At 36.9% G+C, this 14371-nt stretch overlaps 1 protein-coding gene across 1 annotated transcript in view; it reads right to left on the reverse strand.

Moving 5' to 3' along the window:
• PUM2 (pumilio RNA binding family member 2) overlaps window positions 1-13805 on the reverse strand; it is a 95612-nt gene extending 81807 nt beyond the window's left edge. The window contains exons 1-4 of the mRNA XM_042780742.1: window positions 13755-13805; window positions 13143-13170; window positions 12678-12802; window positions 1681-1789 (exon numbers count right to left, since the gene is read on the reverse strand). Coding sequence (XP_042636676.1) covers window positions 1681-1789; window positions 12678-12802; window positions 13143-13170; window positions 13755-13805 — 313 coding nt within the window. The remainder of the gene's footprint in view (window positions 1-1680; window positions 1790-12677; window positions 12803-13142; window positions 13171-13754) is intronic.
• Window positions 13806-14371: the final 566 nt, after the last annotated feature.

Below are 14371 nucleotides of genomic sequence, written 5' to 3' on the forward strand. Positions count from 1 at the left end.
CTTGAGGACTCAGGCGCACCTGACACAAGGCCATGGTATTTTCAATCGCCTCACATGCATGTGAGAGCTGGACAATGAATAAGGAAGACCAAAAAAGAGTCAATGCTTTTGAGTTGTGGTGCTAGCGAAGAATGCTGAAAGTATTATGGACTGCTGAAAGGACTAAGAAATCTGTGTTGGAAGAAGTACAGCTGGAATACTCCTTGGAAGTGAGAACGGCCAGACTTCGTTTCACCTACTTTGGTCATGTTGTAAGAAGGAATCCTGGAGAAGGATATCATGCTTGATAAGGTTGAGGGTTGACAGAAGAGGGGAAGGCCCTCAACGAGATGAATTGACACAGTGGCTGCAACGATGGGCTCAAGTATAGCAAGGATTGTGGAGCTGGTGCGGGAGTAGGCAATGTTTCGTTCTGCTGTGCATGGGGTTGCTATGAGTTGGAGAAGCCTCAATGGCACCTAACAACAACAACAACAAAAGCTTCCAGCATCACAGCAACATGCAAGCTACCACAACACAATAAGCTGACAGACAGGTGGTAGAAATTCATTAATTATCATCCTTAAATTTGTTTTTTATATTAATTTGATCATTTAAAATAGATTGTTGAAGTTACTTAGACTTAGTTAAAAAAAAGAGAAAATCTATTTTTAAGAAACCAAACCAAAAACCAAACCAGTCACTGCTGTCGAGTAAGATCAGACTCACAGCAACCCCTCCTTGGGTTCTGAGGTGTTATCACTACGGAAGTAGATTGCCCAACCTTCCTTCCAAGGAGTGGCTGGTTGGTTTGAACTACCAGCCTTCTGGTTAGCAGTTAAATGCCTTAGGCACTACACCACCAGAGCTCCCTGTAAAATACCAGTTGCCATAAATCAATTCTGAATCATGGCAACCCCTCATGTGTCAGAGTAGAACTGTGCTCAATAACATTTTCAATGTTTAAAACTATAAATGGTTTTCAATGTTCAGAAGCAGATCACCAGCCTTTCTTCTGAGGTGTCTCTGGGTGGACTGGAACCTCTAACCTTTTAGTAGGGAGCCAAGCATATTAACCATTTGTACCACCTATGGACTCCACCTGTGTAATACATAGGAATAACTGTGTACTTTTCACATTTCACTTATCAGAAACATTTAAAAATATAACGAGCAAAATGATATGCTAACTAAGTAAGAATATAATTATGCTGTTTATTTGCCAACACATACTATCACTTCTACAAATTACACACTTTATACATGTGTTTATTTTACCTGAACAGCTTTTTGGACCTGAGAGTTTTAACTTACTGAAGAAGTCACTTTCTTTTCGAATGTGTCTAATATCCAATAGTTAGACTGAGCTGCAATTAGATAAGTCAGGTATTGCAATCTAATATAATTTGAAGATTGAAAGTTACCAAGGTTAAGTTAATTTGTTCTCTATGTTAACAAAACTTCAGAATTTTGTCATCAAAATTAATTTCAAATAAAATTTAATAAACCTTACTATGACAAAAATTCTTACTATATAGACAATCAGATAAGCACTCAATGACATAAAATGTGTATTATAGCAATTTATGAAATCTTCACAGATATCACAACATTTTTCCTACTATATTCTGAGATAGGTGCGTTTGTTTAAAAGAACTATGAATAAAGGCATAATTTTTACAATACACCAAAATAACTTACGAGAAGTTCCCCATGCAGTCTCTCTCCATTCATCATCCCCAAGAAATATGCCTTTTTGTCCATCTTTTGTTGAATCATCAGGTTCCCAAAACTTTTTGGTAGGCAAAAGCTATATGGAGAAAAAAGAAAGTAATTACATTTAAATTTTATTCTGATTACAAAAAAGCAACATGTAAAAGGAAGCATATGTACCAGTGACAATATATACAACTTAATGTTAAATGCTGATGAAAATTCAGTTACCTATGTCCTAATTTGACTCATTAATAACTCCCAATTTATATTTAGGTACTAGTGCTAATGATCACAGATTTGAACATTAATCGAAGTCCACTTCAGACTTTTCTACAACTTTCAAATGATTCTATTATTACATGCTGTTTTTAAGGAGCTTTGGTGGTACCGTGGATAAGACATATGGCTACTAACCAGAAAGTCGCCAGTTCAAACCCACCAGCTGCTCCATGGAAGGAAGATGAGCAATTTACTTCTGTAAAGATTTACAGACTCAGAAACCCAATTGGGGTCACTATGAGTCAGAATCGACTTGATGGCAGTGAGTTTGGGTTTTTTCTTATGATTTTTTTTTTACATAAACTTATTCATATGGCATACTAAATTTTTTATCAAAGAACAAGTCATGAAACAAAATTATCTATAGGAATGATTAAAATTTTTCTTTCAATTCCAAGTAGTGCCTTTTTGTGGAACCATTTCTATTCTGTAGTTTCTAGCACAGAAAGCATTTTTTGATCTTACTTCAGTTACTCAATGGAAATGAACATCACCACTTTTACTAGCTATCAAATACTAGCAACTTATCAATTCCAAATCAGAATGCTATGGAGACGCATAGGAAAGACCCCAAATATTTTTGAGATAACTATCTCAAGCCTCTATGCTCTCCGTTCTATACCGTCACATACGCATACATAAAAATTGTGATGACACATCCATTCACTGATTTACTCAAAATATACACTTTGCTAATTCCTATTTATTCAATAGTCATCCAGGTCTCTCCTCTGCACCTTTTGCGGCCACTTAGAGGACACAGATTGGGGATATGTATGATTGAACAGATTGGTTTTTGGAGACATGTCTTTTTCCCACAAGCATTTGTAATACTTTTATCACTCTCAGCCCATAATCAGGTGCCTAGTCTTTCAGCGCTCATTATTACACTTACATATACTTTTATTATTGCACTTACCACACTAAATTACCTGTTTGCTTCCTTAACGGCACAATGATCTCATCTTCAGAGAGTTTACAACATATAAACCACAATAGCATGTAACTTAGTAACACATGAATTAGGTCTGAGAAGTAAGACTGTATGTGAGTGTGAGAGAGTGTGTGTGTGTGTGTTTTCAAGGTTGAAACTGGGAGTGGAGGATTAGGAAGGCATAGTAAAGCATGAACAAAGGCAAAACTTGAGACAATGCAGCGTGTACATTAGAGAATGAGATGGAGAAACAGATGTGGGAAGATCAGAAGTTGATGCTGGTAAAGCTAAATAAGTCAGATTGTGAGGAAGCTTAAAGACATGCTAAGGAAATTAGATGTTATATTAAGAGCAGTAGGAATCGAGAGGTTGGCAAGAGTGACATCTTTTTTTAAAAAACTCCTCAAGTGGTAGTAATAATAATGGATGTTGTTGTTGTTGTTAAGTGCTGTCGAGTTGTCTATGACTAATAGCGACCCTATGCACGGCAGGATGAAACACTTCCCAGTCCCACACCAGCTCCATGATCATTGCTATACTTGAGCCCACTGTCACCGCCACTGTGTCAATCCATCTTGTTGAGGGCCTTCCCATCTTTTGTCGCCCCTCCACCTTACCAAGCATGACATCCTTCTCCAGGGAATGGTCCCTTCTGACAACATGACCAAAGTAGGTGAGACAGTCTGGCCATTCTCGCTTCCAAGGAGCAGTCCGACTGCACTTCATCCAGGACAGATACGTTAGTTCTTTCAGCACTCCACGGTACTTTCACCATTCTTCACCAGGACAACTCAAAAGCATCAATTCCTCTTTGGTCTTCCTTATTCACTGTCCAGCTCTCACATGCATATGAGGCAACTGAAAATATCATGGCTTAGTCCTCAAGGGGACATCCTTGCTCCTCAGCACTTGAAAGAGGTCCCTTGCAGCCAACTTGCCCAGTGCCGTATGCTGTCTAATGTCCTGAATGCTGCTTCCATTGGCATCGATTACAGAACCAAGCAATGTGAAGTCTCTGACAACTTCAATCTTTTTCCATTTATCCATTTATTGTGATGCTGCTTATAGGTCCAGTTGTCAGGTTTTTTATTTTCTTTATATTGAGATGTAATCCATACTGCAGACTGTATTCTTCAATCTTCATCAGTAAGTTCCTCAAGTCATCCTTACTTTCAGTAAGCAAAGTTGTGTCATCAGCGTATCGTAGATTTTTCCTCCAATCTTGCTGCCAGGTTCTTCTTCATATAGTTCAGCTTCTTGGATTATTTGCTCAGCATATATATTGAATAAGTATGGGGAAAGGATACAATCCTGATGCACTCCCTTCTTAATTTTAAACCATGCAGTGTCCCCTTCGTTCTGTTCGAACAACAGCCTCCTGGTCAATGTACAGGTTCCTCATGAGCACAATCAAGTGTTCTGGAATTCCCATTCTTCTCAATGTCATCCACAATTTATTATGATCTACACAATCAAGTTCCTTTGCATAGTCAATAAAACACAAGTAAACATCTTTCTGGTATTCTTTGCTTTGAGCCAGGATCCATCTGACAGCAGCTATGATAGCTCCTGTTCCACATCCTCTTCTGAATCCAGCTTGCACCTTTAGAAATTCTCTGTCAATATACTGCTGCAACTGTTTTTGAATTATCTTCAGTAAGATCTTACTTGCATATTGTTCAACAATTTCCACATTCTGTGGGATAACCTTTCTTTGGAATATGGATCGCTTCCAGTCATTTAACCAGGTAGCTGTTTTCCAAATCTCTTGGCATAACTGAGTGAGTTCCTCCAGTGGGGCATCTGTTAAACATCTCAATGGGTATTCCGTCAATTCCTGGAGCTTTGTTCTTTGCCAATTCATTCAGCGCAGCTTTGACTTCTTCCTTCTGTACCATTGATTCTTGATCATATGGCACCTCCTGAAATGGATGAAGATCGACCAGTTCTTTTTGGTACAGTGACGCTGTGTATGCCTTGCATCTTCTTTTGATGTTTCCTGCATCATTCAATATTTTGCCATAGAATCTTTCAATATTGCAACTTGAGGTTTAAATTTTTTTCCTAATTTCTTTCAGCTTGAGGAATGCCAAGTGTGTTCTTCCCTTTTGGTTTTCTAACTCGAAGTCTTTGCACATTTCATTATTGTAACTGGCTTTCTCTGCTCGAGCTGCTCTTTGAAATCTTCGTTTCAGCTCTTCTATCTTGTCATTTCTTCCATTTGCTTTAGTTATTCTCTGTTCAAGGGCAAGTCTGAGAGTCTCTTCTGTCATCCATTTTGGTCTTCTTTTCTCGTCTTTTTAGTGACCTCTTGCTTTCTTCATGGATGATGTTCTTGATGCCATCCCACAATTCTTCTGGTTTTTGGTCACTAGAATTCAATGCATCAAATCTGTTCTTCAGACGGTCTCTAAATTCAAGAGGGATATATTCAAGATCATATTTTGGCTCTCTTGGACTTGTTTAAACTGTCTTTAACTTCAAGTTGAACTTGCATACGAGCAGTTGATGATCTGTTCCACAATCAGCTCCTGGCCTGGTTTTGGCTGAAGATACTGAGCTTTTCCGTTGCCTCTTGCCACAGATGTAGTCAATCTGCTTCCTGTGGTTCCATCTGATGAAGTCCACATGTATAGGTGCTGTTTGTATGTTGATTTCAAGTCGTTGGTCTTGCAAAATTCTATCATGAAATTTCCAGCATCATTTCTGTCACTGAGGCCAAATTTTCCAACTACCGGTGATTTGTCTTTGTTTCCAACTTTTGCATTCCAGTCACCAGTGATAATGAACACATCCTGATTGCAGAAGTTGATAAAAATCTTTAATTTCCTTATCTTTGGCTTTGGGAGTTGGTGCATGAATTTGAAATAGTCATATTAACTGGTCTTCCTTGTAGGCGTATGGATATTATCCTATCACTGACAGCATTGTACTTCAGGACAGATCTTGAAACATCCTTTGTGATGATAAATGCCATGCCACTCCTCTTCAAAGTGTCATTGCTGGCATAGTATACCACATGGTGGTCTGATTCAAAATGGCCAAAACCAGTCCATTTCAGCTCACTAATGCCTAAGATATCAGTCTTTATGAGCCCCATTTCATTTCTGACAACTTCCAATTTTTCTAGATTCATTCTTCATACATTCCATGTTCCGATTATTAATGGATGTTTGCAGCTGTTTCTCCTCAATTTGAGTCATGCCACGGCAGCAAACTGAGGTCTCAAAAGCTTTACCTTATCCATATCATTAAGGCTGGTTCTACTCTGATGATGCAGCTCTTTCCTGGTCCTATTTTGAGAGTCTTCTGACATAAGTGGCTTATCATCCTGCACTGTATCAGAAAATGTTTCGGGCCTATTCAAAACGTTTTACCTGGCCAATGCTTTGAGAAGTGGATGGCCTCCTCCTTCTTTCTAGTCTGTCTCAGTCTATAAGCTGTTGAAATCTGTGCACCATGTGAAACCCTACTGGATTTGAGACACCGTGGCACAACCTCAAGCCTCTCAGCAACACGTCACCACAATAGGATAGACTGACAGACAGGTTTGTCTCCCTTAGTTGTTCAAAATCTCTCCACCCTCCCCCTACATAGATTCCTGCCTCTTGGAAGGGGCATGGCCTGGGTCCCCAGCCTTACCTGGATCCCTGCCGCTGCTTCCTCGCTCTGTCCTGGTCCTCCCCATCCCCCTTGGCATTTTCTCTAATAAACCCCATAATCTGTGAGTGCTGTGTGACCACTGAAGTGAATTATCAAACCCAGCAGAGAGGTGGTGGGTGCTGCAAGAGGAACAGTTGGTGTCAGGGTTGATGAGAGTGCTGGAGGGTAAAGGTTTACAGCCTTGGAAATCCAATGGGGGTCACTATGAGTCAGAATCAATTCAATGGCAGTGGGTTTTTTTTCTATCTGTCTATCTATCTATCTAGAGAGAGATTTACTTCAAGGAAATGGCTCACACAATTATGGGGCTGGCAAATTCCAAATCCATAATCAGGTAGTAGGCTTGAGACCTCTGCTGGTTCACAGGGGATGATGACTCCAAAATCTACAGGTTAGGTGAAAAGCCAGAGACTTCTGCAGGCTTATGTCCCAGGAACAAGAGGTCAGGCAATAAGAAGAGTGCAAGATGGAGAGACAGAAAGAGATAATAATGGATAGGAAGGGGGAAAATAATAGAGACAAGGAGACCATTTAAGAGAATTACAACAGGTCTAAGACAGTAAACAATGAAACAGGGTACTGGCAGAAAGAATTAAAAAACCAGATCTGAGAAACATTTAGAAGAGCCATAGGATTTAAAGACAAATGTGGAGGTGAGGTGGTAGATATACAGCACAGAACTTTAAAATCTGGGTAGCCAGGTAGATGGTAGTGATGTTGAGCAAAATGGAAAAAACCAGAGATGCAGCAGGCAGTTCTCCTCTTATATTTAGAAGGAGGGGAGGGGAATATTCAATTTGATCGTGTTCCTAATTTATACATCAATTTTAAAAGAAACTAACTTCTGCTATTTTAGAAAATATTTTGCATGTTAAGATCTTCCTCAGTAGCAAATGATTTATATTTAATGCACAGACACTTAACAATAAATACCCTGCTTTAATAAAGATCCCAGTTTAAGTAAAATGCAATGTGTTATTTTGGTGTTTTTGTTTGTTTTAGCATCATCCTCAATATATTTAGCTAACTGAACTTTTATTTATAGTAAAACCTATATTAATTCCTTTAAAACACTATATAAAAATAAGCCATTTTAGGCAGAGATGTGCTTCATAAAGGAAAAGGTTTCAATATTAAAATGAGAGCAATAAACAGAAAATCTAAAATAAAGACAGTTCACAACTAATTGAAGCATTTATCAAAGATAGAGAAATGTGTGAAACAGACTAATCTTCTGAAATAGTAAAGATAAAATTCCTCTGAGTAGACAGTTCCAAAGTCTTCTGGGATAAGATTCTGCAAATTCTCTTAAAAGACTTTTATTTAAAGTATAAAATGCACAACTTAAAAAAAATAATAATAAAAAACAATGTCAAGCACTTAACCAAGTCCCTCAAACCAAAACCCCACTGCTGTCAAGTCGGATCCAACTCATAGCAACCTCTCGTTGGGTTTCTGAGGCAGTATCACTACAGAAGTAGATTGCCCAACCTTCCTTCTGAGGAGTGCCTGGTAGATTTGAACTGCCAGTCTTCTGGTTAGCAGCCAAATGCCTTAGGTAGACTACTCTTTGTTAGTTAGCACTGTTCTATGAATATCTCTTCATTTTGCAAACATGTATAAATTATTATACAGAGACATAAAATTTAATCCCAAAACTAAATCCACTACCATCAAGTTGATTCTGACTCATAACAACCCTATAGGACAGAGTAACTGCCCATAAGATTTCTAAGGCTATAAATCTTTACAGAAGCAAACTACTTCCTCTTTCTCCCATGGAGCAGCTGGTAGGTTTAAACTGCTTACCTTTCTGTTTAGCAGCCAAATGCTCTAACCACTCACCATCAGAGCCCCTAAATACAATCTATTGTTGTTAAATGCCGCCGAGTCAGACCCAACTCATAGCGACCCCTCCTTGGGTTTCCAAGGCAGTATCACTACAGAAGTAGATTACCCCCCTTCCTTCCAACGAGTGGCTGGTGGGTTTGAACTGCCAGCCTTCTGGTTAGCAGTCAAGTGCCTTAGGCACTATGCTACCAGAACTCCCAAATACAATCTAGTAGTTAATAAAACTGACATTCTCCTACCAAAAGCTTTTACCAACATTTTAGAAACAGCTTTCTGTGACGGTTTAACATTGATTTCAAATAGTTTTAGATAAACTACTAGATTATGATCAAGAGCAGGTTAAAATGGACCAACTATAACATAGGGCAGGAACTCAGGCTTGAACGGTTACAAAAAAAGTTAAATGATACATTGATTGGAATAGCAATTAATGCAGATATTTGCCCTGGAAATTCTTTTACTTTAGTAGAAATGGGAAGAACATTACAGAACAGAATGGCTGAGGTCTTAAAGATCTGTAAATTAAATGAGCTAGCATCAATTCATATTCATTTCCTATTCACAAAAGCTCTAACGTGCAGTCAGATAACTTGGTATTTGTTAACCTGCTCCTCTGTCTTTCCAACTCAGAAATAATTGAGCAGACATGCAAATTCATTCCCTAACTGCTCACTGTTTTATATGTTCTTTCCTTCAAGAAGCATTAATGGCTTGCTGGGTCTACTTCCACAAACAAATCAGTCAGTACCCTAGCATACTGCCTTTAAAAAAAAGAAGAAAAGAAAAAATTCCTGCTATACAGAGGAATTTGCACTTATCGCACAATATGAGTTGTACTTATACTTAAAGTATTTTTCTACTGTAAATTATGTGAAATCCTCAAAACCATCAAATTAACAAAATCTAAAGAATTAAAAAATACAAAGTTTCAGTGTCTACATTATGTTTGACAGTAAGGTGTTCATATAACTCATAATCCAAACAGGGGCATTTTTCAGAAGAAGGATACACAATAGGCATATACGTGGACTCTTCTAGGCAGATCAGGATATACGGTCATACTACTTACAACAGAAGTGCATAAAAAGATAGGTATAGATGCTAATAACTAGGTTGTATAGAGAACAAAAACACAAGGTTAATGCCCTAGAACCCCAGACTGGTGCTTTCCCATATTTTATCTTTTCTGTTAATAAAAGATATTAACATTCCTTAAATATTTCAACTCAGATCACTTCCCCAAATCTCCATTCCTATTATCCATTAATATCATTAGCAAATATCATTAATGTTGTCATTTCCAGAGGCAAGTAGTATTGGAAACAGACACTCATTAGGTCAAACTACTGTCCAATAACTATTAAGTGACTCTGGATCAGTTAGTTAAATTTTTTGAGTGCCAGTTTCCTTATCTGTAAAGTAAGGATAACAATAAAGCTCTTGCTATACAGCTATTACAAGGTTAGAATAAAATAATGTTAAGTAAACTGCTTGGCACAGAATCTTAGTACATAGCAGACACATAAAAATCAGGTCTCTTCACTACCAAACATGAATCCTTTAATTTTATAAAACATTAATGACACATTGTTCAGCAACATGTGGCTGGCTAGTTGTTTCAAAGGATGGTAATATTATTCATTACAACGACTGTGTCTGCATTACTTGCCTTTCTTTCCTTGATTCAGTTTGGGTATCATGGGAGGGATCATGAAATCCCAATACTTATTACTTAGAAGGGAGCTCTGGTGGCGTAGTGCCTAAGACATTTGACTGCTAACCAGAAGGCTGGCAGTTCAAACCCACCAGCCACTCCTCAGAAGGAAGATTGGGCAATCTACTTCCATAGTGATACCACCTTGTAAACCCAAGGTTGGATCTAACTCGATGGCAGTGAGTTTGGTTTCCTTTTTTTTTTCTTGGTTATTACTTAGAACAGTTTCATACCATAGAAAACAGATTGTGCAAAAAAAAATGAAGAATCATAAATAAGTTAAAATAAACTGTCCAAAGCTATTACGTATAAAGTTAAGAAATGACAGCATCAGGATTTGAACTCACTATGTGTTTAATTCTAAGGCCAATGCTCTTTATACTCAACTATCACAGTAGGTAGTAGATTTCAATTCATCAATATTCTAGAAAATTTCCAGTATTTGAATACTACTAGGTTTAATTAAAAAAAAAAATACACGTATAAGATACCATCATGATATTCTTCCCATATAATGTGGCCATTCATATTATATGGATAGACTCTAAGATATGGATTATATAACCAAAACTACAGTTCTCCACTGAAAGAATTGATTTCCATACCAGTTATCCCTAAACTCAGATCAGAACTAGAGCATTTGAGAGGTATACATATGAATGGTTATTCTTAATACTGCATTCAAAGAAGCCAGTCTTATGAAAACTCATACTACTCATGATTGAGCTAAGAAAAAAAATCTGAAGTCTCCTTACTTTTCTACCCACTATGTTCTACATCACTTTATAATACCTGGGGATCTTGTTGTTTGTTGTTAGTTGCCACTGAGTCGATTCCGACTCATGGTCACCCTAGGTGTGTAGAGTAGAGTATCACTTGGTGAATAAATATTTTAAATGTCACTGTGTCACAAAAGAAAAGAGGGAGCATTATTTATCATACTAAGCTATGAAAATACTCCCCAAATAAAACATATTAACTCAGCGATCTAAAGTTAAATTCTGGGTTCCAAGAAGAATTCCAGGTAGGGTCTTCTTTATCTATTATCTATTGTCACATATACATACAATAATTTGGAGAAGAGAGCAGGTAGAGATGTGTGCCTCTGCAGTGTAGTTAATCAAAATATTAGCCTAATTAAACCAAGCCCAATCTCCTATAGATTAGCTTTGTTCCTTTTAAGTCATATGACATAATTCAAGTCAGGCCTTTAGACAAAAAGAAGCTATTAATAAAAAAAAAAGGAAAGGATGAATTCATGAATAGATAAATACAATTCCATTCCTATTTCTGGATAAACAACTAAAAGAGATTGCCCTTCTAATGATGGGTCAGTAAAGTCATCATGAGTTACAAAAAATCAGTACCTATGAAATTAGTCTTGAATGTAAATTCAGTCTTCATACATTAGAGAGCTATAACAACTTAAGACATAATAAGCAAAAACTTTATTTTTTAAAGAATCAAGACTTGGGAATTTCATAAAAAATGGATTTTAGACTAAAAAACCATACAAGCAGTTTTAGAAAACTTAACAGCCTTACATTAAAAGAGGCTGCTTTTAATTTATTCCAATGAATAAATTCTGGGATAAAACAAAATCATAAACCTCACCTGTCAGGAAAGGAGGAGAAGACTGGTGAGAGAGAGACAGGCAAAGAAGGAAATCCCAGAAGGTTACCTGCTGCCTGTGAGATGAGGAAAGATAGAAAGGCTTGTGGGAGAGAGAACCCAGAGACAGACATCTGAGGCTTCTTAGCTATCTTAGAGGTAACAGTAAAAATAATTAGTGAATAAAAGCTTATCTCAAAATACATTTTTATTAGATGGTCATAGATACACCATGACCTATTGCTATCTACCAAGTAGCAGCCAGACTAAACCCTCAACATTTTTAATCTGCATACTAACATTTCCATGAAAAAAGCCTGGGTTTAAACCTAATTTAATATACTATTCATACCAGCTCCACTTTTCCAAAAGCCTCACATACTCTTCTTCTCTTCCACTCCCCAACAACTAACCCCTTTCAACTATTTCTGTTAATGACATTTTTTGAACTGCAAAGCATCTGGAGTTTTCAAATGCTGTTTAGAAAGGAGGAAAAAAAATCAATCTGTAGTTATACATACAGTGTAGATCTGGGAAATAAAGAGTAGAGGGTCTAACTAGAATTAAGTAGGGATATGACTCTATTTGCTCATAAAAGAATCAGCAAATTCATGTTTGTCACAGACTAGAAGGTTGAAACACTGTTCAAACCTATGTTTTAAGGTATGTTATTTTGCTTTCTAAAGATCAAAGGAGACAACCAAGTGACAGAAAACGAATGAAAGCCCTTTTCTAATTGCCTCTTTTATTCCCCTATAACATAAATAATGCCTAAGTAGCCACTATACTGCATTGAAGCTGTATGTTTCATGTCTGAATGAAAAAAACTATTCCTTCTCTAAAACTTCTCTTAGGGCCCAGAATTTTATTTTACGCACTGGACTAACAAGTTTATTTTGGCAATACTTAAGCTTAAGCACCTTAACTCACCCTTAAATCAGTCCTCTGAAAATGACAAACTCTTTGGAAAACGCTGTTCTGGAGAAGGGGAGGGTTAGCTAGCTGCAGAGTGCCCTCTTGTGGCCCAGAGGAGTGACTGGACTCTTTTTCTGCATCTGAAGAGCACAGCATTTGACGGAGTGAGTCTCATGAAGGTCTAATCTACCAAAGTAAAATAATCTCCAGGAGCAAGCAGTTAATTACATGTCTTAGATCTGTTCAGTTTTATCTTCTATTATCAAAGTCCACACTATGTTAGGTATTACAGAACTTGACAAAGATGTGATCACAGGGGTATTTATAATCCAAGTTTTCTAAATACTCATTAGGTATATGGAAAGCTAAGTATTTGTAATTATCTTAAAATTTGTAATCGTGAGGTTAAATAGTGTGTCCAACGAAAATGACTAATTACCAAGATTGATAAAATCCATAAAAAATTTTAGAGTACCTACTTGTGTGCTAGGCATTCAAAGCTAGCAACCTACAAGGAAGACAAACAAATATGAAACAAATAAACTATAACCAGTAATATAATGAAAGTATGTAAAAAAAACTATGAAAAGTCAGATGAGGAAGTAATTAATTTTACTGCAGAAAGCAATAGGACAACAGATATGAATCTTTTCAGTATAGTCTTATGGAAGATTAGGAGTTTATTAAGCAAAAAGCTATGGGTACACAAGACAGATTTTAGAAGGGACAACAGTGATCAGTCAAGTGTGGCAAAAGCTAAAGTAGCACACAAAAAAACATCAGGACAAGAATAAAGAGTGTTCTCCTCTGAGCTAAGCTAATTTTAGTTTATTAACAAAATATGACATTCTTTTAATTGTTCAATCAGATAACCTAGATACAAATAATCACATTAAAATGACTACTAAACGTTAAAAAACAAAACCTCCAAATCTGAAAATCACTACAACTACAGAATTGTATGATGTAAGATTAAACCCAACATCATCTGACAGACATAACCATCATTTCCAGGATTTATGATTAAAAAATTCTCAATGGATCAAATAATCAAAAGTGAGATATAAATTCCTAGTATTCATAAATACTTACCTCTCCCATTCCCCGAGATTCTAATGCAAGAGCTTGAAAATCATGATTCATTTCATCCACAGATCAAACCTGTTGAATGACAAAAGCAAAAATTAGTAAAAAGATATCTTTAAACTGGCTGCATCAAGTATTTTTATATTATACTGTGTTGTTATCGATGTTGGCATGATCTGAGACGGGCAAGAACTGATTTCTATATGAAGACATGTTTTCCCAAATACAGCACATGTAACAATGTACATTAAAATTTGTGGGAAAACCTAGAGTTAAAGGTGCTTCCTGAATTATTCTGTGTGACAACAGAAACCTCTACCTCTACTAATTCCTGAGTAACTGAACAGATGAATAAAGAATAGAAGGGAGCTCAAGTATCAAAATAGTTTATCTTTTCCTTTATATTTTCTAAGGAGCTCTGGTGGTGTAATGGTTAAGGCAATTGGCTGCTAACCAAAAAGTCAGTGGTTCGCCAGATATAGATCCATCGACCTATAGTCAGCTGATCTTTGACAAAGGCCCCAAATTCATTAAATGGGGAAGAGAATGTTTGTTTAATAAATGGTGCTGGCAAAACTGGAGATCCATTTGCAGAAAAATGAAACAAGATCTATACCTCACAC

The sequence above is a fragment of the Orycteropus afer genome, unplaced genomic scaffold (assembly GCF_000298275.1).
Source record: "Orycteropus afer afer isolate SDZICR_OR568_19922 unplaced genomic scaffold, OryAfe1.0 scaffold00058, whole genome shotgun sequence".
NCBI classification, from domain to species: Eukaryota; Metazoa; Chordata; class Mammalia; order Tubulidentata; family Orycteropodidae; genus Orycteropus; species Orycteropus afer.